The sequence below is a fragment of the Cucumis sativus genome, chromosome 2 (genome assembly GCF_000004075.3).
Source record: "Cucumis sativus cultivar 9930 chromosome 2, Cucumber_9930_V3, whole genome shotgun sequence".
In the NCBI taxonomy this organism is placed as follows: Eukaryota; Viridiplantae; Streptophyta; class Magnoliopsida; order Cucurbitales; family Cucurbitaceae; genus Cucumis; species Cucumis sativus.
Window position 1 is genome coordinate 17,708,426 of NC_026656.2, and position 24,332 is coordinate 17,732,757.

General features: G+C 30.2%; 3 protein-coding genes across 5 annotated transcripts; all 3 read left to right on the plus strand.

The window, feature by feature from the left end:
* The first annotated feature begins 2,003 nt into the window (after positions 1–2,003).
* LOC101219997 (homeobox protein knotted-1-like 1) lies at positions 2,004–6,363 on the plus strand. Of its 2 annotated transcripts, none has more exons than XM_011651245.2 (5): positions 2,004–2,892; positions 3,003–3,125; positions 3,214–3,349; positions 5,496–5,767; positions 5,867–6,363. In XM_011651245.2, exons 1-5 carry the CDS (start codon positions 2,431–2,433, stop codon positions 6,074–6,076), a joined length of 1,203 nt encoding a protein of 400 aa, XP_011649547.1. In that variant the 5' UTR covers positions 2,004–2,430; the 3' UTR covers positions 6,077–6,363. The 2 variants fall into 2 exon arrangements, with proteins under 2 accessions (XP_011649547.1, XP_031736500.1); XM_031880640.1 differs by having other exon boundaries at positions 2,333–2,682.
* A 4,937-nt stretch (positions 6,364–11,300) lies between these two features.
* On the plus strand, positions 11,301–15,842 carry LOC101214004 (branched-chain-amino-acid aminotransferase 2, chloroplastic). Of its 2 annotated transcripts, none has more exons than XM_004142863.3 (10): positions 11,301–11,484; positions 13,039–13,115; positions 13,290–13,461; positions 13,788–13,964; positions 14,080–14,211; positions 14,297–14,395; positions 14,560–14,676; positions 14,871–14,966; positions 15,108–15,220; positions 15,386–15,842. In XM_004142863.3, the coding sequence occupies exons 1-10, from the start codon at positions 11,410–11,412 to the stop codon at positions 15,498–15,500; spliced, it is 1,173 nt and encodes a 390-aa protein (XP_004142911.1). In that variant the 5' UTR covers positions 11,301–11,409; the 3' UTR covers positions 15,501–15,842. The 2 variants fall into 2 exon arrangements, with proteins under 2 accessions (XP_004142911.1, XP_031736361.1); XM_031880501.1 differs by lacking the exon at positions 11,301–11,484 and adding an exon at positions 12,459–12,770.
* A 5,773-nt stretch (positions 15,843–21,615) lies between these two features.
* LOC101203486 (transcription factor RAX3) lies at positions 21,616–23,988 on the plus strand. The gene is made up of 3 exons (XM_004142987.3): positions 21,616–21,883; positions 22,013–22,142; positions 23,005–23,988. Exons 1-3 carry the CDS (start codon positions 21,748–21,750, stop codon positions 23,753–23,755), a joined length of 1,017 nt encoding a protein of 338 aa, XP_004143035.1. The 5' UTR covers positions 21,616–21,747; the 3' UTR covers positions 23,756–23,988.
* The last annotated feature ends 344 nt before the right edge of the window (positions 23,989–24,332 follow it).

Sequence of the window (24,332 nt, forward strand, 5' to 3'; positions counted from 1 at the left end):
TTAAATGTGTGTGTATACATATATATGGAAAAGAAGAGATTTGTCACAATAAGTTAAAGTGTAAAGGATTCTAACAAAAGTTGTAGAATTTGATTGGAGGAAGATGGAGGAGAGTTTGGGGAGAAGGATATGGAATACTTGAAAAAGAGTTATGTGATTAGACAAATCAATAGAGTGAATAATTGATCTCCATATTTTTATTCTTCTTCTTGATATGGCTTTGCACTACACCAATTCTCTCTATTGATTTATATAATAATTCATCAATTTAATTTCCTAACAAAAATCAATTTCAGATATTTATTTTGTTTCTTCTTTTAATTTTCTGCCTCTCTTAATATGTATAAAGTTTTAAACATCTTTTTAAATTTTAGTTTTCAAATATTCAGGTAAGATTCGTGAAAAGTGATCGCTTCTTGCAATATTATGAAACTAATGAGCTTCGTATTTCTACTTTTAACTAGTGAATGAGATTAGGGTTTATGAGTGTGTAATTTTTGGTATTTGGAGGGAGAGAGAGACTGAGAGAGGGATTGTTTTGTCTTTCTTATGTTTGGTGTGTACCATTATTATTAGGTGCAGCCTTGGTTTGTACAAATTCAGCCTTTTCCTTTCCTGAGTTTGGACTAGTCTGTCCCTTTACCCCTTTTCTTTTCACTGTTTCCTCTTCAAATTTTTGTACCCTTTTCTTTTCACCAATACCCAAATTGAGAGTCTATAGGCAACTTTGGAAGGAATATAACTAAAAGATAAAAAGATAATGAATATAAACTCCATATATTATATAACACCCAAATCTTATCCATTCAATTTGCCCAAAGAACCCAACTTTAGGTATATGGGGATTTTCTTTAACGTTATACTTTCAACTATAACCCTAATATTTCCCCTTCTAAATCAAACTTTTGTTCATCTTTCACTCATAGTACTTACTGCGAGTGTGTGTGTGTATATATATATATTTGGTTCTACCTGCAACGTATGGATTACTGTTATTATTATAAATCTATAGTACGAAGTTTAATTTTTGTAGTACTAATATAGGTGGAGGCCCCCATGAAATGTATTGAAATTTGGTCTTTGGAATCGTACCCTTCAGGTAGAGTGTCTCACGAGTTGGGCCCCTAATTTTATAGGATTTGTAATTTTAATTTGGTCCCTCGTGGTGGTTTTGCACCATACCCCAACATCTATGTACTCCTAGGGACCTATACACTTGTCTTTGCTTTTAATGTGTTTTCCCTTCCTTCATCATCATTCATTATTATTGTGTTCCAACCCTTTTACACATTTTCATAATTTTCACTCCCAAACAAACCTCACATTTATCACCACAAATATAAACTAGCTACTCTTCATTTGGGATTCAAACCACATGTTTTTTTTATATCGTGTCAACACATTCAATTCAAACCACAAATATAATTCAACTATATAGTTGAATTATACTCACTTTGATAGATATTTACTTATTGATATAATGTATTCACAATGTATATATTTGCGTATGTATATCCATACATAACATAATTAAAATATATAGTTTGAATTTTATCTCAATTTGATTGAATTCTACCTTTTTCTACTTTAATTTTGATTAAGCACCAAATACTTTCTTCCTAAACAAGTATGATAAATTAACACAAAAACAGAAGTAAGTAAAGATAGAGATTAACAAAAAGAGTAGCTTTGGAAATCACTTTCAAAATTCGAGCCTTGATTTCAAATTTCAACCCCTCAGAAGTAAAAGGGTAACATTTCAATTAAATTTACGAAATTTTGTTCTCTCTTGTATAAAAGAATAACAAGAGTAAAAGAATTGCATGCATCCTCGTACTCATCCATCCATCCATATACATATTACATACACCACAAATCTGTGTTTTCCGTTTATATGAACAAAATCAACATGTCAAAACCCTATATTGTTAATTAATTTAAAGTATTTAATTATTGAAGAAAGAAAGAAAAAAAGAACCCACCAAAATGGCCGGAGAAATGACCGCCGCCGTGTCCGGCGTTGTGGGCGTGGTTGTCTCCTAGATGAAAGCTATATAGATACCCTTTTTGTTCCACTTTAATGGCGCACCCTCAACTGAGATATCTATACCCAAAACACACCTTCCTAAAAATTTCCCAAATCAGTTCATTATTTGTTGTATACCCTTAATTAATTCTATTTTTTATTTTGTTTTTAAAATTTTTAAAAAACCCAGCTCATAAACACAACCTTTTTGGCCCTGTCCTATGGAAGTTGACTGCTAGCTTTTCTCCATAACTTCACTGTTTAGTTATATTCTCCCACTTTAGGGTTTTCTAATCATTCCTTTTCCTTTTTTTTTTTTTGGGTACTGGGTTCTTTTTTTTTCTTTTTTTAAATTAGAATAAAGAAAACTATATATTATTATATGTTTTTTATTTAATTTTGTAATGGAAGATGATGAGTACAAGGTTCATGGTGATAGGTGTAGGGGAAATTTCTTGTACAATTCAGTACCTGTTTTAGCCACTAATTCTTCATCTCCTGTGGGCAATTTCGTAATTAGATCATCATATTCATCGGCCTCTTCTTCAAATGGGAATAATCATAATCATCATCACCATCATCATCACATGATCATGGCCGCCGGTCACTCCAATAATTATTTTCCACCCTCCGATCAACTACAACTTCCTGTCAAAGTGGAGCCTCCCACTACCACTACTACTGCTTCTTCTTCACAATCTCATCATATTCAACTTCATGATTTTCATTACCATTTAATGACTGAGTTCCAAAATAATCATATTAATATTAATATTAATAATCATAATTCTGATTCAATCAAAGCCAAAATTCTTTCTCACTCTCTTTTCTCTAACATCCTCCAAGCTTTCTTGGATTGCCAAAATGTAATTTCCCTCCCTCCCTCCCTCCTTTTTTTTTCTTTTCTTTATACACTACATGCTTATAATTAATTTCCCTTAGTTATTGTTGTTGTTTATTTGTTTTTATTTTATAGGTCGGAGCTCCGCCGGAGGTGGCTGCAAAACTTACTTCGGTACGGGAGGAATTCGAGCGACAGCGGTCTTCAATGGCGACCGCTGAGGGTTCATCAATTGACCCTGAACTTGATCAATTCATGGTAAATTTAATTAAAGTAAATCTAACACTCAACTTGGTTTCATAATCATTTTGAAAATTAAGATTATTATAAATAATACCTGTTTTAGGAAGCTTATTATGGGATGTTGGTGAAGTATAGAGAGGAGTTAAGAAGGCCAATTCAAGAAGCTGTAGATTTTATGCACAGAATTGAATCTCAGCTTAATACTCTCTGCAATGGCTCCTTTCAAATCTTACCATCTGGTATTTTTCTTCTTCTCTTCTTTTTAATATAAATGTTTCTTTTTTGTTTTAATTCATACTTTACAAATTACAAGTACTCATTATTTTTTATCTTGTTCGTTGGAAGGATTTTTTTTAATTATTTTTTAAAATTTTTGGGGGTTAAATTCATTGTGGAAAGCACTTTTCCCCTTATGAATTATGATTGAAGGAAAGAAAGAAGCCATTGCCAAAGGATAAAAAAAAGGGAACAAAAAAAGGAAAAGAAAACCCTAATTTCATCATGATTTCAACCTTTTGTATTGTTTTATTTTTATTTTTTGGGTTTTGCTGCTTTTTTTTTGTTTGTTTATTTTTTCCACTTTATTATTTCTTAACACACCACAATGAATTCTTTTAATGGTCTTAAAATTGGTTTTATTAATTAAGATTCAAATTTAGTGCTGGTTAATACTGTTAATTAGGGATAAAATAATGTACAACTATGGTTTCGATTGATTGTTTAGGAGCTGGTTTTAATTTCTTTAGATGTGTTTAGATAATGTCTAATCATACTCTTAATTGGGGATATAATATGTAAATCTAAAAAGGTTTAAAACTAATTAATGACTTCACATCACAATGAATTAGGGGCTTGGCACAGTCTGTACTATGGAACTTGATCATGTCTTTTACTTTTCGTCTTAGAATCATTCTCATTTTGATTATCCTTAAGTTATTTTTTAACAAAAAAATCACACCAATGACAACATCAAATCTTTCTTAGTCTAGTTGTTGGGTGAGAACGATCCACATCGGGTGCAATCAGAGAGATGAACTAGGTTACAAATTCTTAGTACCTCTTTTTTTAAAAAAGTAAATATAGTAAAACAAGAAAACTCATATGGAAAAACAAAAGGTTAAAAAGTTAATTTTTTTAAAAAAAAAATTAAAAAACTTGAGATTTGGTTTTACTTTTGAAAATGGACTCTGTGATTCCTTTTTAAGTAGAAGAAGATATGATTTTTCTTTTTCTTCTTGGCGATCAGTATAAATTATATAGGTAGAGAAAGAAAATTTAATGGGAAAGATGAGCAGGTAAGTGAAACTTGAACTGATTGATCAAAATGTTAAATATGGAGCCTTATAGACTCTCCTAAACCTGCTTGTTTCCTCTAAAATAAAAACATCAAGTTCTAAAGCTTTAGCTAGTGATTTTTTCCTTTTTTTTTTCTTGTTCTTAATTTTATAATTCGAGCTCTTTCGACCTTGTTTAAATTGACTAGAGAAAATTTGTTTTTCTTTTTTATTTGAATGATTGAAACATTCCAATTTTTCTTAAAAAATAACTTATTGTCAAATTAAACACCTGAAAAATTAACCCCTATACACACTGTATAATTAAAAATTAAAATTTTATAATTCCCATCTTATGTATAATTTGTTTATTTTCCCTTTTTCACAAGCACGCACCAAGATTAATTAAGAAGCTGTTATTGAATTAATTGTTATCATTCAGCTAATCATGTTTTTGTCTTAGTTAATTATCATATTTCCATTTCAATTTTGGTTATAGAGTAAGTCCTTTGAATAATTAATATCGTATCCATCACCTAATTAACTAATTATTATTTACCTTAATGATCTATATAACAGATTGATATATAGAAAACAGATTAGAAGATTACTTAGTCATAATCACTTAATTACTAGTAACTAAATCCATATATATATGTATGTATCAAATTTCTAATCAATCCATACCTCAAAAAGTTTGGAGTAGGTTTCCATCTAATCAATCTCACACATCAACATTCTAGTGATTTCTTTTTTCTTTCTAAATCTTCACTAAACTTAAAAAACATTTAATACAATTAATTAAACTTTCAACGTTGTAATATTCAACCGTAGCTATCTCAAAAAAATTCATTTGTGTCTCAACCTATTAAGGATTCTTTCTAAATTCATAACATAGTGAAAAAAATCAATAGTTGTGACCAAAAATTGAACTATTTAGAAACATTTTCTAATATAGACATTGAGAGAAAGATCCCATTTGGTTTTTTGATTGTTTTTTGTTCAAGAGAGATTGAAATTGAAACAAGCTTGAATTTTCAAAAATGGAAAACTAAAAACAACATTGTAAGAAGAGTCGTATTTGAGAATTATAAGGCTGAAAATGGAACAGGAAGAGAAGGAAAGAGTGAAGGAATGGGATCATCAACGGAGGAGGAAGCTGAGAAAGGCGGAGAAGAGGAAAGAGAGATAGAAGAAGATCAAATCGACCCACGAGCAGAAGAAAGAGAGCTTAAGAATCACTTACTAAAAAAATACAGTGGTTATCTTAGCAGTTTAAAGCAAGAACTTTCCAAGAAAAAGAAGAAAGGAAAACTCCCTAAAGACGCAAGACAACAACTCCTCCGTTGGTGGGAACTGCATAACAAATGGCCATACCCATCGGTAAACTATATATATATTTCTTTCTTATTATTACACGCACACACGGTGTTTTTGAAAATGACTCAACCAAAGAAGAAACGCTGTTAATTTGCTATGCAGGAGGCAGAAAAATTGGCGCTGGCGGAATCAACTGGGCTTGACCAGAAACAGATAAATAATTGGTTTATAAACCAAAGGAAAAGGCACTGGAAGCCTTCTGAGGATGTGCAGTTTATGGGTATGGAGGGGTTTTACCATCCCAATGCTGCTGCTTTTTACTTTGATCATGGCCATTTCATGGCTGATTCTCATTATCGTTTGGGTCCATGAGGGTGGGAATTAAACTACAATATCATTTCATGTGCTTTCTATTTAAAAACATATCCCTTCTATTTGTTTAGTCCCTTAATTAAATTCCTAATTTAGTGCTTAAAAATGGAACCAAAAAACAAAAAAAACAAAAGATGAGTGATATAGTTATAGTTCATGTACTGGTAGGGTATTTGTAATTTTTAGTGTGTGTAAAAGTGTCATAATTTCCTGCCCTTTCATTTGATGAATATTCCTAAATGCAAATTTAAATAATGATAATAATAATATCCACGTTTTTAGTTTAATTCATCATCTTGTTATGTGTGATGGAATTTCGTTTTCCTTATAGTTCTAATTACACTTTTGATTGAATGTTTTTCTTAACTTTTTCTTCTTTTCCCTCTTAGTTCATTTCTTTAAATCAAACTTATTCAATAAATTTATCTTCAGTAACTTATAGTATTAATGTTTAAAATAGTATAGATCAGGTAGTACGTACGAATTGAAAAGCTTTGATAGAATTTAACCCTAATTTATCACCAGTTGCAATACTTTTTTGTTAAATTAGAATTTAAATTATTCAATATTATTGTTATTAAGCAAGAGGAGGACAAACAAAATTAAGGATCTCATGATTAACTAGAAAGGGGGAAGAATAAACCACCTATATATGATCTATGATGAATGATTGTCAAGCCGAATTACATATAATTTGATGAGATATTAATGAAAGTTAAGTTGAAATCTGAAGTTATAAATTAAACTAGTTGTACTGAAAGCTATAAACTGTGATACAAAATAATCTACCTTTGAGCTTATCAATGCGATTAATAATGTGGGTTGTGAATCTATCGATCTGAGCTCTGTTGCTTCGTTGAGGAGATTACTGCCTCTTTATCTTTGGTTGCGTATATTGGCCTGTATCTGTGCAAGGCGAATGGGGCAGCACCATGCACCATGCACCATGCACCATGCACCATGCACCTTGCTTGCTTGTATGGTGGTGAAGAAGGTTTGAATATTTTGGGGTTAGTTTTCTTAATCTCGCTTCTTCCTTCTTCGAATAGGGTGTTAGAGATTCTTATTTTGTGAGAGCGAGAGAGAGAGAGAAAGAGAGAAGAGAATTAAAATCATAAATATATATAAACTTAAATAACTCATAGACATGAATCAAGCACAAAATGGGCCAAAAGTTTTGGGCCGCCTCCTGAAATGAATTGTGGGCTGGACATATCTATGTATTTTGTGGTTCAGCCCAACTCATCACGAAGTCGTAATTAATTGGCTTTTTCTTTTTAAATGAAATTTGATTTGTTAGTTAGTTAATAGTTACACATTAAATTTATTTTACATCAATAGCTTAAATTGAACTAACATCTTCAGCTATATCACAAAAAAGGGAACAAATATCAAATTTCAATCCTTGATTAATTTTTAAAATCAAAATGAAAAGTTCAGAAAATGTTTTTAGTTCATATGTTGATTAGGTTCACGTTTAGTTTAAGTTAAGATAACGATTATTTTGTTCATTAACGGAAATGATGTTATATTTGACTAAATAACCCAAAAGTTTGAATTGTAATGTACTATAAGACACTGACACACACAACAATGCCCAACTATAAGGACTCCCTTTAATCTTCTCACATGTAAAGTGTTTTTCTTTTCAAAGAACGTGAAAAACGTAGTGATGCATGGAAGGGAGAAGATGATGAAGTGGGAAAGTAGTACTACACACAGAATAAAGATAAGAGAGTGGAATTTTTTAGAAACTAAGATTTCTAAGTTTGTAGGGTTAGGTGAAATTCAAAACTACTTTTTTAAAGAAACATATGAGACGACATGTGAATCGTAGATGCTCCAAGCTCTTCTCCTTTTTCTGATATTCATATATATCCTTCCTACTTCTTTACTTCTTTAATTTTTATTAGAAGGACTCCAACATATGATCTTGAAACAAAATTGAGTAAATTTTTGTTAAAGAGAGAACTCAAAGGTTATGTAATTTTCTGTATACTGTTGAAATATATTTGTTGTGTTTACATAGGGAGGAGAGATTACAAGTAAGGAAACTATAAATTAGGAAGGAGAAACGAAAAGATTCTATTTACCAAATGTACAGAAACGTATATGGTAACATTTGATAGCAAGAAAATGCTTAAACTTTGTCGCGACGTGATCGCTACGCGGAGCGGCCGACCTCCCCGTTTATTTAATTTTAATAAATAGTTTTGGAGTCGCCACCAACCATATTAGGGTGTGATTGGTCACCCAAAAAAAAGAAAAAAAAAAATGGTCTACATACATTCAGAGATTTAAGTTCGGGAGTCAGTTGTGTGTAGGGAAGGTGTTAGCACCCTACAACACCCAAAAAATGGTTACCCAATTTTATCTTTTAAATTAAATTATAGAGGTTCACAAAACAAAGTTTTTATTTAGGTTTTGTTTAAATGTCCCATGCTTATCAATTCATATCGAAGAAAGTAAAACCTAAGCATGAATTGATGATTATGGGTGGCATAGGAGCCATTAGAAAAATTAAGTTTATTTTTGTTTTAAAAGATTTTTATTCACCTTAAGAATATTAAGATACCAAAACTTGATATTTTAATCTCTATCATAGGTGTTTAATGAAAAATTTCATATATCTAGAATTAATAAATTCATAGAAAATACTACTCAGTCTCATTTAAAATATGAAATGTGTTAATTTAAAAAAAACAATCTATTAATTAAATTTCAAACGGAAAAATTTCATGTATTTATGGATTTTAAATTATAAAATCCATAAAAAAACAATACTTTTTCTCCAATTTACATTATTATATTTAAATAAAAAAAAGAATAATAACAAAGGCAAAACATTATGAAATTTGAAAAATACTTAGAAGTAATATGCTGAGATAAAATAAATACATTGATAATATATGCAAAATATAAAAGATATTAATGTAAGATGCAAGATAATTAATTAATACAACACATGCAACATAATTAATTAAATCAAAATGATGCAAAATAATTGATTAATGCAGGATGCAAGATGCAAAACAATTGATTAATGCATAATCAAACGAGGGCCAAATGGATATCAAATAATAATTAACAGTTGAATGCCAAAGTAGGTTTGGCCCAATATGCAAATAAATAATATTGCAAATAAATAATCGCACCAAAATGAATATCAAATAATTATAGCCACATATGCATTAATTAATACATCATGCAGATAATTAGAATGAGGGAGTGAAAATGTCACATACAAGTTGCTAATTAATTAATAGGCCAAATGAAAAATGGTTGTTGCCAAATATTAATTATATCATGCATAATTATTAACATGGATAATATATGGATAGCAGTAATTATTAACGGAGTATGCCATATGGATACATGGATAAAGTAATTAACAAAGACTGTAAAATGGATGCCAATGAAGAATGAGTATTACCAAATACAGGATGTTAATTGATTAATTATGCATAATTATTAAAGCATGTTATATGGACATAAGTAATTAACTGTAAAATGGGTGCCAATAAAGAATGAGTATTACTAAATACAGAAGGCTAATTGATTAATTATGCATAATTATTAAGGCATGTCATATGGATATAAGTAATTAACTGTAAAATGGGTGTCAATGAAGAATGAGATCCAAATACAAATATATGATACTAATTAATTAAAAAGAAATTAACACAGAATGGATGCCTAGTAATAAAAGAAAATTAACACAGAATGGATACCCAACAATTAAAAAGAAATTAACACAGAACAGAATGGATACCCAATATTTAAAAAGAAATTAATACAGAATGGATACCCAACCATTAAAAAGAAATTAACACAGAATGGATACCCAACCATTAAAAAGAAATTAACACAGAATGGATACCCAACCATTAAAAAGAAATTAACACAGAATGGATACCCAACCATTAAAAAGAAATTAACACAGAACAGAATGGATACCCAATATTTAAAAAGGAATTAACACAGAACAGAATGGATACCCAATATTTAAAAATAAAAAAATAAAAAATTTAATATAGAATGGAAGGTAGAATGTTCAGTATTAAGAAAGATACAAATAATAAAATTAACATGTTAAATGATGGTAAAATGATGAACACGATAGGTCATAATTAAAAGCAGTATATCAAACAAGAAAAAAAAAATCATTAAACAAGAATAAGAATAAAAAGAGGAAAAAGAAAAAAAACTTACCAGCAGGTCTGCCCTTCAATGCCAAAGGTTATTCCTTTTGATCTTCTTTCACTCTTCACCTCTTTCTAAATCCTCCAATAATAAAAAAAAAAAAGTTCCCCCTCCTTTCTGAATCTTCTCCTTCTCTTTTTATAGGGAAATGTCTCCTTTTTTAGATAGAAGTGAAGTAGGTTTAGATAGTGAAATGGAATATAGAGAAATGTGGAAGAGTGGGAGAACGTGAGAGATTGGGGAAGAAGGTGGAAGAGTGGGAGAACGTGAGAGATTGGGGAAGAAGGTGGAAGAGTGGGAGAACGTGAGAGATTGGGAGAAAGTGGGAGGGTTGTGACTCAGTAAAACAGGGGATGGTTGAGAAAAATAGGGAGAAGAAAAACAAAATCTTTACTTTTAAATTTAATTTTAAATATGTTTTTATTTTTGTTTTTATTTTAAAACATAAATTCAAAAATTAAGATTTAAATTTAAATTCAAATTCAAATTCTTTTAAAAAAATAATAAATTAATTAATGAAAAAAAATAAAAAGGCAGGACAAAATACGGTATCTACAAACTTAACAAATTAAAATATATGTTCTTTTATTGAAACACACCTAAAACGTTCAACATAATACTAGAACAAGCAACGTATAGATTATTAAATAAACCATGGACTAAGATTATTTAAGTTTTACCTTATAACTGTAATCATTAATTAAAAAAGATAATTTTGTATTGGTTATGTGATTAGAATATTCTTATAGTATATGGTTATAATGATAGCAAAAGGTGAAATTTGATTTGAAGATAGATAAGTTTGGTTAGATTAGGTCTGGGAATTGGAAAGGTGGAATTTTGGATGTCTATGTTTATGTGTAGCTGACATGGAATTGTGACCCATTATCCAATGTTGGTTGTTACAAGTTTTACAAGCTGGATTTTTTAATAATGGCAAAGGAATTTTAAATAATAAATAGTAAGACTCCTCCTTATCTTTCTCTCTATTTATATAATATATATATATTTCCTTATCTCCCAACACAACAAATCACTTTCTCTTCACATTTTTTTGCTAATAAAATTGTTCCATATAAGTAAAATAGGTGAAATAGGCAATAGAAAGATCAATAATAATCAGCCACAACATGGTTCTCAGAAGACTCTTCTCCTCCTCTTTTCGCCTTGTTTCTTCTTCTTCATCATCATCTTCTTCTTCAAAGGTTTGATAAAATCAATTCCCTTTTACCCTTTTTTTACATAAATATTTTCATCTGGGAGACTTCCATTCACATATATATCGTTTTTCTTTTTTGCATGTATGATTTGGTGGTATCTACTGGTATTATTCTTCTCTCTGTTCTTTGAAAATTTGGAAAACAGTTTAAACATTCTTCATGATCTTGATCATAATGCATGCGTGGTTTCTTTCTTTTGTAAAATTATTATTTTTTTCTTTAGTCATGTGTTTGATTTCGTCCTCTCTCTTGTTTATAAGAAAAACAAAAAAGTTTTTTTTTGTAGATGGGAATTCTAATTTGAAAAGAAGTTGAGTAATCGTCATGATTTTGGATTCTGCTTTGTCGTTACAAAAAAATAAGCTAACTTTAGCAAAAGTTAGTGATGTGATTATCATGAGCTTAACAATAATGTTTGTTTTTTATAATACATATGTCTGGCCATTTAAGAATAAAGTTGTTAATTAGGTTCCTCTAACTTAAATTCGAGTTTATATTATGAGGAATTTGTAAAAAAAAATAAAATAAATAGTTTGTATCTTTTTTTATTATTCTTGAAAAAACTCCCAGTATCAACATGATAGAGATTGCACTTAAAATTCCTTATTTTTATAATCTTCATTTTGAAGGTATTGACTTTAATTTATAGTATTATAGCCTTGATGAGTTTTATATAACTTTTACTTAAATCTCAATTTGATAAAGATAAGATTTGACTAAATTCCTTTGAACAGTTGAAGACATAGAAATCTAAAATATATATATATATATTCTTTTGAGGAATAATTTAAAAATTGAACTTTAATGTTCACCAACGTTTTGGATTATTATTACCAAAAATCGTGTGTCTCGTGTGAACGTTTCATCCATGAAAAAGAGAGAGCATAAGTTACCAAAATTACATTAACTTTTGATAAACTATTTGTCAATAGAAAACAACAATATTAAATGGGACCTACGTTTTCTTTTCTTGCATGGGAAACTTTCTGCCCTTCTTCTTCTTCTTCAACTTTCAAAACTAAAATTTGGATAATGACGACAAAACCTCCCTCACTAGCTACTTGTATTTACGATTATAATGAAAATTTTGTCTTCATTTTCGTAATCCCACTGTCACTTTCAATCCTATACTTCAAAATTTATGAAAATCAACACAATGGAAAAAATGAAATAAAAAAGAGGAAAAGCTTTTCAACAATCTTTTGCCAGTTGGAGAACAGTCCCGATGACAAGAAAGCGTTTAGGCGTTGGACGCCCAGAAACCGTCGAATGTTGAGTCGTGCATACTTTTCTTTTGTCTTTTTATTATTATTGTTTTTCTTTTTGCCTTTTTTATTTTTATATTGATTTCCTTCGACTATTCTGGAATTTTTGACGCCCAAAATTCGTATTTTTCCATCTGGGTTTATCATCTTTTGTGTCTTATCCTGAAAACTGTAGAATGAAAGCGAAAGCTGTGATTGGATATTTTTAATTTTGTTAATTTGGGGTTTTAACTTTAACCCATTAGGAATTACTGAATAGTTTTGAGAATTGCAGCTTGGAGGAGTTTGTCGTGGCGATGGGTTTAGGGCAGTATCTTCAATGCCGGAGCCTTGCCAATCATCGCCTTTCAGGTACTTCAAATTCTCACACCCATTTTATAAAAATTATCAATAACCCATTTTTTTCATTAGATAGTAATGCTCAAAGGTTAAAGATTACGTGTTTTTTCTAAATAGATGCTTGTGATTGAAGTTGTTGAAATGCTGAGATTGGGTGTCTCTGTTTTGGGTTTGGTTTAATTTCAGTGATGACGAGAGCTGTGATTTTGACTGGGATAGTCTTGGATTTGGGCTAATGCCAACAGATTATATGTATATTATGAAATGCTCTAAAGATGGGAATTTTGAACGAGGTCAAATGAGCCGTTTCGGGAACATTGAGTTAAGCCCTTCTGCTGGGGTTCTAAATTATGGACAGGTATCTTCTGGTTTCAGTTTGGGAATCAAGATTCAATCACTAACTTATGATTTTGGTACCATTTCTATTACAACAGAATTTATGTAGTTTCTTTTCACTAGGTGGTTGGTTGTTGTTCTTTGACATAGGATTCTAAAATTGGTTTTTGATGATCAAATGTGATTTCTGTTCTCTCTTCCCCTGCCCATTTTATGTCGAGAGGGGTGGGGGATCTTGAGCAAAAGAATGCATTTCCGAAATTATTCGAGAGATAGTTACTGTTAGCTAGCTATAGAACTGTTATGAAAGGCTTTACAGAGTTTAAGGTGTGGTGTTGAAATGAATAGGGCTTGTTTGAAGGCCTAAAAGCTTATAGGAAAAAAGATGGGGGCTTTCGTCTATTTCGTCCAGACCAAAACGCTCTTCGTATGATGACCGGTGCTGAACGAATGTGTATGCCATCACCCTCCATTGAACAGTTTATCGATGCTGTGAAGCAAATTACCATTGCTAATAGGCGTTGGGTAGTCTTCTCTCTCTCTACTTATTTGATATACTTGTCTCGGTACTTTCATGTCAATGAGAAGTAACTATTGATCTTGGTTGATTTTTCATTCTCACGATTGATTGTACTTGCAGGTCCCTCCGCTGGGGAAAGGATCACTTTACATAAGGCCTTTGCTCATTGGAACTGGTCCAGTTCTTGGCTTGGCTCCTGCGCCCGAGTATACTTTTCTAATTTATGCTTCCCCTGTTTGCAATTATTTTAAGGTGGGCACTTTTTCAGTGGAGCTAATTTCACTTCCCTTCAACAACACATGATTCATCTACAGCTCCTGGTTTGTTTTCTAAACAGGAAGGTTCGGCACCCTTGAACCTATATGTTGAGAATGAATTCGTTCGTGCATCTCGTGGTGGAACTGGAGGTGTGAAAACCATTTCAAATTATGCTCCGGTAAGTGTTTGCTATTTCTTCTTTTTCTTTGTGAAAACTAATGAATAAACTTGTTGCTAATCCGAGAGCTCAGTTTTGAATCTTTTGATTCAGTCGTAGATATATTTGGCATTGGAGAAAGTTGTATCAATCACATATTTTCTGATGTTTTTTTTCCTGTGTAGGTCTTAAAAGCTATCACCCAAGCAAAAAACCGAGGGTTTTCTGACGTGTTATACCTTGATTCAGTGAATAAGAGAGATCTGGAAGAAGTTTCTTCTTGCAATATTTTCCTTGTAAAGGTATCTTTGTAATGGTTAAATTGACAGCGTAAAGTTATACTGACATGAAAGAGAAATTAAGTTATCATAAATGAAGACCTGATGATGGTATTTGGTCTTTGGTTTATAGAACTCAAAATTTTCATTCTTTTGGATTTGGAAGTTCTGTCATCTGTTCTACTTTGAACCAATGTAATTATGTCTCATTTCTATAGGGCAATGTTATTTCAACTCCTGCTACAAATGGAACAATTCTTCCAGGAGTAACCCGAAAAAGCATCATTGAAATTGCCCGCGATCGAGGTTATGAGGTGGTTATTTCATCCCTAATCAAGAATCTAGCAGCCAGGGTTTTGATTTTCTAAAGATTTTCAGTTTTTTTTTTTGGTTTTCCAACTGCCATGTATACTTATCCTTCTTGTTGTCATAATGGCAACCTCAATCTTATCCAGGTTGAGGAACGAGCCGTTAACATGGAAGAACTGTTCGACGCTAGTGAAGTTTTCTGCACCGGAACTGCTGTTGGTGTGGCCCCAGTTGGCAGCATCACATGTATGGATAGAAGGTAATCAAACTCCTCATACTCTGTCATAGCTCGAAATTTAAACCACCTATATTTTCAACTCACAAGCCAAAGAAGAAAAATGGTTTGACAACCGAATTACTACATCGCCAGTACTGACTTTGTCTAGTTTCTTGACAAAGTTAACTGATTTGATCGTATCTGCAGGATTGAATACCGAACAGGTGCTAACACAACATGCCAAGAACTATATTCAACTCTGGTTGGGATTCAAACTGGAACCATTGAGGATAAGATGGGGTGGACTGTTGAGATCTCTTGAGTTTTCATCTGTCCCACCGACATGAATAGTAAATTGCAAGTCCGTTCTCTGTTTCGGGTTATCCATAAAATGACTCAAAGTTTGGTTGTGTTTTACTTCTCATAAGTTGATCCGTAGCTATAATTAATTAGCAAGCCTTTAACTCCAATACAAGTAATGAGTATCAAAAGCTGGAGATTCGTATGAAAGTAAATAAAATATTTTGATGAATAAATTGTGGTAAAATGTTTGAAATGATTAGTGTTGATTGGAAAATACTAATTTGTAGGCCAAAAACTGGAGACAAGCTATTGAATTTGGTGAACTTTAATAATTGTGAATGGACTACTTTTTCATTAACTATAAGGTGGGCGAGTTATTGTGTCAGCCAAGGACCAAGGCTTCAAGCTATGGACTTTATTTGATGACAGATTGAGACCTCTGTTCTTTTCTTTTAATCCTTTTGTTTTTAAGAAGAACCAATATATAATCAACTTTATGTTTTGGGATACTATAGAACATAATAGCATCACCAACTCCCTAATGTTGGAGCAGACACTATAACTATATAGACAAATTCATTGCAGTGTAAATGTACAATAGTTTAGTATAAGTTGTGAACTCTACTTCATATTTTAACATCAATATTATAACTTTTAAATTCTTATACCCATTCAAACTTTGCTCAACACCTTATCAAGGATCAAAACATGTTGAGACATAACCATCTTTTCATTTGAGTTAATAAATCAAAGTAAGAATAACACATGATCGGATGATCCCTTCATTTGAGTTAATCAGCTTGATTTTGATATTTTTTTTTTTAATAAAACTTCTTCCCTTTTGAAGAAAAAGCTCATAGAGTTAACCTCATATTTTGCAGAATGGTTCCACTGACCAACTAAACCAGTTTTTCGTAAATAATTGAGTTTATGTTAAAAAGGGTATATATAGTATAAATATAAACCGACATGAACAAGCATACGTTAAAATTTTGGAAGCTCAAAAATGGAAAAGAATGCATTGCAAATGTATACCATACGTCCAAAGTTCAAGAAAGTCGTGCTCATATTTAATGCACTTTCTTTCCTTGGCCCTGCTATAGCTCCCAACTTTGTTTTCCATTGTCACACTGTTCATTTCATGATCCGTAAGGGTAAAAAGTACCATTGAAATATATATTGTAAAATTTCTCATAATTTTGATTACATAAATGTTATTTTAATAGTAACCGATTCAAATAAGTACATTCAACTGACAATTTATGAAATGGTAATTATAGTTATCTACTGAATATTAGATCAATAATGTTGTCAATTATTAACCCATAATTCATATAGTGTGTGACATAATTTGTCGTCCAAAATCCTATCACCCGTATCTTAATTTAAATACAAAGGAAGTGTGTGTATGACATAATGATGTATTAAGTTAATTTTTTGTATCTATCTTTACCCATCTCTAGATTTTTAAATTATAAACTGAAAATATAGATATGTTTAGGAATCCAAAAAACAATTTAAATAAATTATACTCACTAAATCTATTTTGACCTGAATATGTATATCATATGTATACACGATAGTTATTATACACCAAAAATCTTTTGAAGAAAAAGTTCATAGAATTAACCTCATAAACACAACATTTATCAAAAGTTTAAGATTATTTATGCATAATATAATTTGAATGTTTTGGTATAGCATACTTAATTGATTAAGGGGTTAAATAGTTATTAAAACCTCACATTCCCATGTTTGTTAATTAGACGTAAAATTGACTAAAAATGAAGACGTGGGGGAAATGTAGACCTGAAAATACAGTTCATTGCATGAACCCAATTCCAACTTTTTCCACAATTGATTTTCTTTTGTTTTTGGTCCTCTTTTGAGTATAAATAAATCGACAAAGTATATAATGATATAATGAATCCAAATTGGAGTAGAAAGAAAGTATATAATGATATAATGAATTAATCAAATCCCCATCATTTCTTTAATAGGGATTTCAACTTGTTTGTTTTACCTTTCAAGAAAATCTCCACATTTTTCAATCCACGACAAATTATATGAGAAGGGTTTCCTGTTTCTTGAAAACTACTTTTTCATTTATTTGTTTTTAATTTTAGAGTTTAATTAGGGCATTAGTCGTTGTTTGACCTACTTAATTAATAATTTTCTTGTGAAAACTAGCTAGAAATGCTAATTGAGAATAAATTATTTGGCACATAATTTAACCTACTTATATTAATAGCACCTTTTAACTGCATAATTACACTTTAGATCTCAATTATATACGAGCTGCCTGATTTTGATCTCAACTAGCTCCAACTTTCTTAGCCAATTAATAAATCAAAGTAAGAATAACACATGATCGGATGATCCCTTCATTTGAGTTAATCAGCTTGATTTTGATAATTTTTTTTTTTTGAATAAAACTTCTTCCCTTTCACATTATTACGTTTATATGATTTGTTTTAGTGCAGTAACTCTCGGATATGGACATTTTGAAAATATTTTAGAATATTGTGTGAAAAACATACGTGAAAGGATTACACAGAAGAATAGATAAGTTGATTGTTAAGAAAAATTGCTAACGTCTTCTCAAATGATCTTCAAAATCATTGTTTATGATGATGTTTCTTGAAAATCAGTTGTTTCTTTTGTTTCAAAGAAACCACCAACAAATGGTGATTGAGATGTGAAACAAAAAGAGCTGCGATTGAGAGATTGATTAATAGTGACATATCTTCACATAGAGAGCATAATTGTGTAAGTAAGTGATTAATTATGAATAATTGAGACTCTCTCTCACAAGACTGTAAAAATTATCCCTAAGTACACCAACTAATTTGGGTTTAATTGTCAACGTACTTCTTTTTTAAGAATAATATTCAAAGTGTTTATATATTCATGTGACGAATGGTCTTCTAACACAAAAAAAAGTTACATTTTTTGAAATTTTTAGATTGATTAGCCATACGTGGGATGAAGGATTTCAACCTCTAATCTCTTGATTGATTGTTCATACTTATATTGCTAGTTGAGTTGTGTTGTTATTGTCATATTTAAATTATCACTATACCTTCACAAATGACATTCTGTAATATTGCATTTAAATGAAATACTATATTATATACTAATTTGTGAACAGATAATTAAGAGAATGATGTGGATAAGAGTAGAATTTGTGAATCAAAGTTTAAAAGTTTTACTTTTCAAAGGAGAGAGAGACGTTAAGGAGTTAACGTTGTGGTGTGGTGGCTGTTTTCTATTTTATTACTATTCTTCTTATATATATATATTAATTTGTAAAGGAATAAATAAACTGTTTTGGTCATTCACTTTCCAAATAATTGCGATTATTATTATTTATCCATTCAGCTTTTTACCTCTCTGGGGGTTTGGTTTGAACCTCTACGGGGTGTCTACTTTTTAGTAATTTCAATAACTTTATATATATATATATTAACTATTATAATTTAATAGCAATATAGGGAGTGATTGATAATCAATTCAATAATCACTCTTCAACACATATATAATTCAAAAAAGCAACATTCTATGACCATTTATAGGGTTAATTGGGAAGAAAAGATGAAAAAAAAAAGGGCAACCAAGTCAAACCCACTTTCAAGCTGCCAATAATGAGTCAATTTGTCTCATTTATTATCCAATAACTGTCTTTCAATTTAAAAGTTGGATCACACACTATGTTTGAAATTACATTACAAGTTTAAATAATAATATTTAACTTTTTTTTTCTTTTCCAAAAACATTAATTTGATGTATGTAAGCCTTTTTCGAGTATATAATTGTAACTATACAACTATGTGTATATATACTGTGGGAGGGGGTCGTGGGTGTGGAGATTAATTAATTCCTTGAGACAGGGAGAAGCTCAATTAATTTAACTATGATACGCTTTATTAATCTACCAATTTAAGCATCTACATATTGTATTAACGGCTTGGTTCCTTGTTGATGACTTTAATTATAAAGTTTTGCAATTTTCCAATAACATTAATTATGTTTTAGACACAAACATTAGATATTACCATGTCAATTCCACAAATGATTGGAACAAAAGGAATTTTATGTTAATTAACATGTAGACATACGATCAATTTTCTGTTTTCTTGAAAGATATAATTAGATTAAATAGATTAATTGATCTGGGAATGATATTCTATTGGTTCACCTCTTGATAAACAATCTTTCTGTTTTACTTTCTTTAACTCTTTGATGTAATAAGTTATTTATCTTAAAACTTATTCTCTCATTTTCATCAGTGTTTAATAGCACGCAGAAAAGATTCAAAACCCCAAAGAACACTTGAAAGAAAAACAAACAAATTACTTGGGTTTTAGTGTATTAAAATAATGAAAGTAAAGATATATATATATATAGATTAGTTTAATGAATATATAATGTTGGATTAAAGAAAGGTTTAATTGAGTGATTAGTTAATTGAAAGGTGTTCTGTATAATATATGATCTTGGTCATTTTGGTGACCTACCAAGATGGAAAAAGAAGCAACAAAAAATTTCCACACAATTTCAATATCAGTTAGTGGACAGTCTTAGTGTGTGACTAATTTATTTACTATAATTTCAATTCAATCCTTTCTAGAACCCTATACAGCTATTACTTAGCTAGATACCCCTTTATATAAGATGTTACCATCACTAAAATATATATGTTTGACTTTTTTTTTCTTCCTCTAAATTTAAATAAAATTTTGATTATTATCGTATATATTATTACTATTATTTTCAATTTAGGGTTCCTGTTAATTACTTGTGTTCTTGAACAAGTTTTGAGAGAGTTTCTCTTTCTTCATTAAAGCTCATAAAGAAAAAAGTAAGAAAACAAATACTTTCCCCTTACAATTATAGAATGTCTTAATACACAAACCCCTTTTCATTATTTTTCCATCTAAATTAAATTATGTTAGTAGACATCACATGTGTCTTTTTCCAACACATGGATTTTTTTTTATTTTCCTTATCATCAAATATAATTACAATTCAAATTTTAATATTAGTTTATAATTACAGATCAATGTCTCCTTTTACAATGTTGCCTTCTGGATAAAGAATCTAAAATGTAAATCCATGTGTTTAGGATAAAAAATGTAGATTAAAAAAACCAACCCATCTACAATTTAACCAGTGTATATATATATATAAGTCACATAAAGAAAATCATACTCCATCCAACAACAAAGAGAGAGATGGATCAGTAAAATATCATATATACATATATGTGTACATATAGACCATTTGTTTCGAGATCCGCATGCATGGTATTATATATTTTGTTGCAAGTGTGTGCCTAATTGCATATATAAATCATAATTAGAATAACAAGATTTAAGATTACTAGATATACGTAGAGTTTTGTTACAATATCAATTGATAAACGAGAGAGTTTTCACATGCTTAAATTTGTTTCTTTGAGACATTATATTCTCTTTGAAATGGATTTTACTTCTTTTTTAAACAAAATACTTGCTTGAACTTGTGGAACCTTAATACAATATCACATGTATAGACATGAGTAGAAGAGAAAAATAAGGTAGGAAAATGAAATGGTCAAAAAGAAGCAAAGGAAGTTTTAATTCAACCATTGATTGTTTATCTTGAGTAATAGTCTATCCTTTCCACCAACCATGTAAAAGAAAGACAGACAAAATAAATATATACGGCAGAAAGATAAAACAGAAGAAACATTATATTTAGTGAAATATTTAGAAACAATTGTTTAAAAGAAAGAAAAACTTGAATGATATTTTGATTAGACAGTTTTATTTTTGGTCAAATTGAGGTATTATTACATGTGGGATTCTACTTTTCCATATAGACTTCGTAGAATGTTGTTTCAAACTGCATGTCCCATTTCCCAATACGTATATAATAATTATTAAAAATAAAATAATAAAAAGGGAAACCCTTTTCTTCTTTGATTAAAAAATAGAAATAAATAATGCAGTGTGATGTGTGTACATGTGTATACAGTAATTATTATGGTATAGTAATAAAAGGACAAGAAGAAAACATCCTTGTTTTGCTTATTCTGTCACCCTTCATTTAATTTTCAATTGCATTATGCCACACCTTTTTCTTTTCTTTTCTTTTTATATTTAGTCAGATTGGCTTTTTCAGCATCCATGTTTCTCCATTTTTTTTTAAAAAAATTCTATCTCTATCTCTCTCTTTCTTATAATTCATAGTTTCTTGGATTAGGAGGAAAAGGGGGCAAAAGAATGGGAAGAGCTCCATGCTGTGACAAAGCCAATGTTAAGAAAGGGCCATGGTCTCCTGAAGAAGATGCAAAACTCAAGTCTTATATTGAAAAACATGGAACTGGTGGTAATTGGATTGCTTTGCCTCAAAAAATTGGTAACAGTTCTTTCTGTTTTTTTTTCTTTTGTTAATTTTTGTTTTAATATTTCTCTCTTTTTTTTGGGTTTTGGATTTTCTATTGTATAAAGTTAATTGGGGTTTAATTTTTCTTTTTTTGAATTTTAGGACTTAAGAGATGTGGGAAAAGCTGTAGGTTGAGATGGTTGAATTATCTTCGTCCAAATATTAAGCATGGAGGTTTCTCTGAAGAAGAAGACAGAATCATTTGTAGTCTCTATGTTAGTATTGGAAGCAGGTAATTCTTTTCTTTTCTTTTTTTTTTCTCCTTCTCCCCTATTCCATTTAAATTTTCCATAAAGAAAACCCCAAATCATTTCACAGGCTTAATATTAGGGTTTCGGTTCAAAAAGGGAATGGAATCTAGCTAAATATATCAACTAAATGATTGATCTATCTTTTTTTGTTTGAGGGTAATTTAAGATAGCATCACAAACACTTAAGGTTTTTTTTCTTTAACCTTTTTCTGTTTTGGTTTTTGAAAATTAATTAAGACTATATTTTTTCTTAATTTTTTTTACAAAGATTTCATCTTACTTTAAAAAAAAAAAAAATTGTATTCTTTAAACCAAATTCTAACAGGAAAACAAGTTTTAAAATATTTTGACTTGGTACAAAAAAAAAGAAAAGAAAAACAATGGTAAAAGTGGATAGAAAAGGTAAGAAATTTAGAGATGACTATAAATAGTCTTAATTTTCAAAAATTAAAAAGCTAAAATCAAATGGTTTTCAAATAGAGGTAAGTAATTTTATTATTTCCTTTAAATTAAATCGGTAATATTTTTCAAACTTTTTAAGTTTTTGAGTCGAATAGTAATATAATATTGTAAATAGAAATATAATCTGGTCTGGGTTATGCATCTCTTCCAATTCCCTTTGATATATTATTCTCCTTTTTGTACTGTTAGACAATATCATTTTCTCAAACTACAACTCTTCCACTATTGGTTTTAACTTATCTGTTTTTTTTTTAATCATTTTTTTGTGTCCTCTTTTAATTTTTTTTTTACTCACATACTTGAATAATATCGTATATTTTTCTAAACAAAAGAGGGTTTTAGGTGCATATATAAAGAGTGTTTTGCTTGTATGAAATATAGGTGGTCTATCATAGCCGCTCAGTTACCCGGAAGAACAGATAATGATATAAAGAACTATTGGAACACGAGGTTGAAGAAGAAGCTATTTGGGAAGCAAAGAAAAGATCATCAACAACAAGCAATAACTCGTAGAGGAAATGGTGTAAAGCAAATGCAGCAAATGAAGAGATCATCAGAGAATAACAACGCAACAATAACAACAATAGCTCATATGGGTGAGAATAATAGTTCCATATTTTCATTAAACCAATCTCATAACAACAATATTCTTCCTTATTGGCCTCAACAGCAGCACCTCCCATTGGCTCCTCACTTCAACAGCAACTTGACTCCCTTCGGGAAGCCAATAATTGAAAATGATTTGAGCAAATTTGGAGTTCAATTCATGGATCAAGAAAGTAATTTGTATAGTAGCAACAACAACAATAATGGAAATGGAAATGAGTACGGAAACTATTTACCAATTATGCAAGGGCAAAGTAGCAGCAGCAACAGCCAAATGGTGGAGATTGAGAATTATAATAACATGGCCAATTATGAAGATCCAAGGAGGGTTTTGTGTGGACTTGAATTTTTATATGGAGATCATCACATAATGAGTGGCAATAACAATGATCTTCAAATTTCTTCTTGCCTTCCAAATTATGAAGAAATACTGCTCCAAGATTTGTCAACTACCACTACTACTACAACTCAAGAATATGGAGCTAAGTTTGATGATTTGAGGATATTGGATAACAATGCACTATGATCATGGTGGAAGCTAGGGCATGATGTAAAGTTAAATAAAAATAGACTCTCTTTAGTAATAGAGTGAACTTGGAGACTGGGGTTTGGATATTTTCCTTTGATTTAGACAATAACTTTAGGGGGGGAAAACATAAATATTGTTATGTTTGTGATTTTTTTCTTAAAATCTTCTTGTTGGTTGGAAAAACTGATTAATTATTACTATATATAAGTATATTTCGTGTTTTGATTTAATTCCGATCATTTTATCGTTTATAATAAGCAATAGATTTTAGCATTAATTTTTTCATCAAAATGTTTGAATTTTGATATTATTGTTGTCATTATATGAGATGTTATAAAGATTATCAGGAAAGAAGGAGAAAATTATGAGTATTGCCATTACATATTATATATACTCAGAACATATTATGATTCTGTAACTAGTTTTTCCCTTTCTGAGTGATACTTTTTTTTCTGTTGAATTGAAAAGTGTTTGAAAAAGAAGGGTTGTTTCCTGACCTCATGTGTGAGTAATTTGATAAAGGATTACAGCTACAACTTCATTGGGATCTGAAATTTGACCTCAAGCTTTTTCT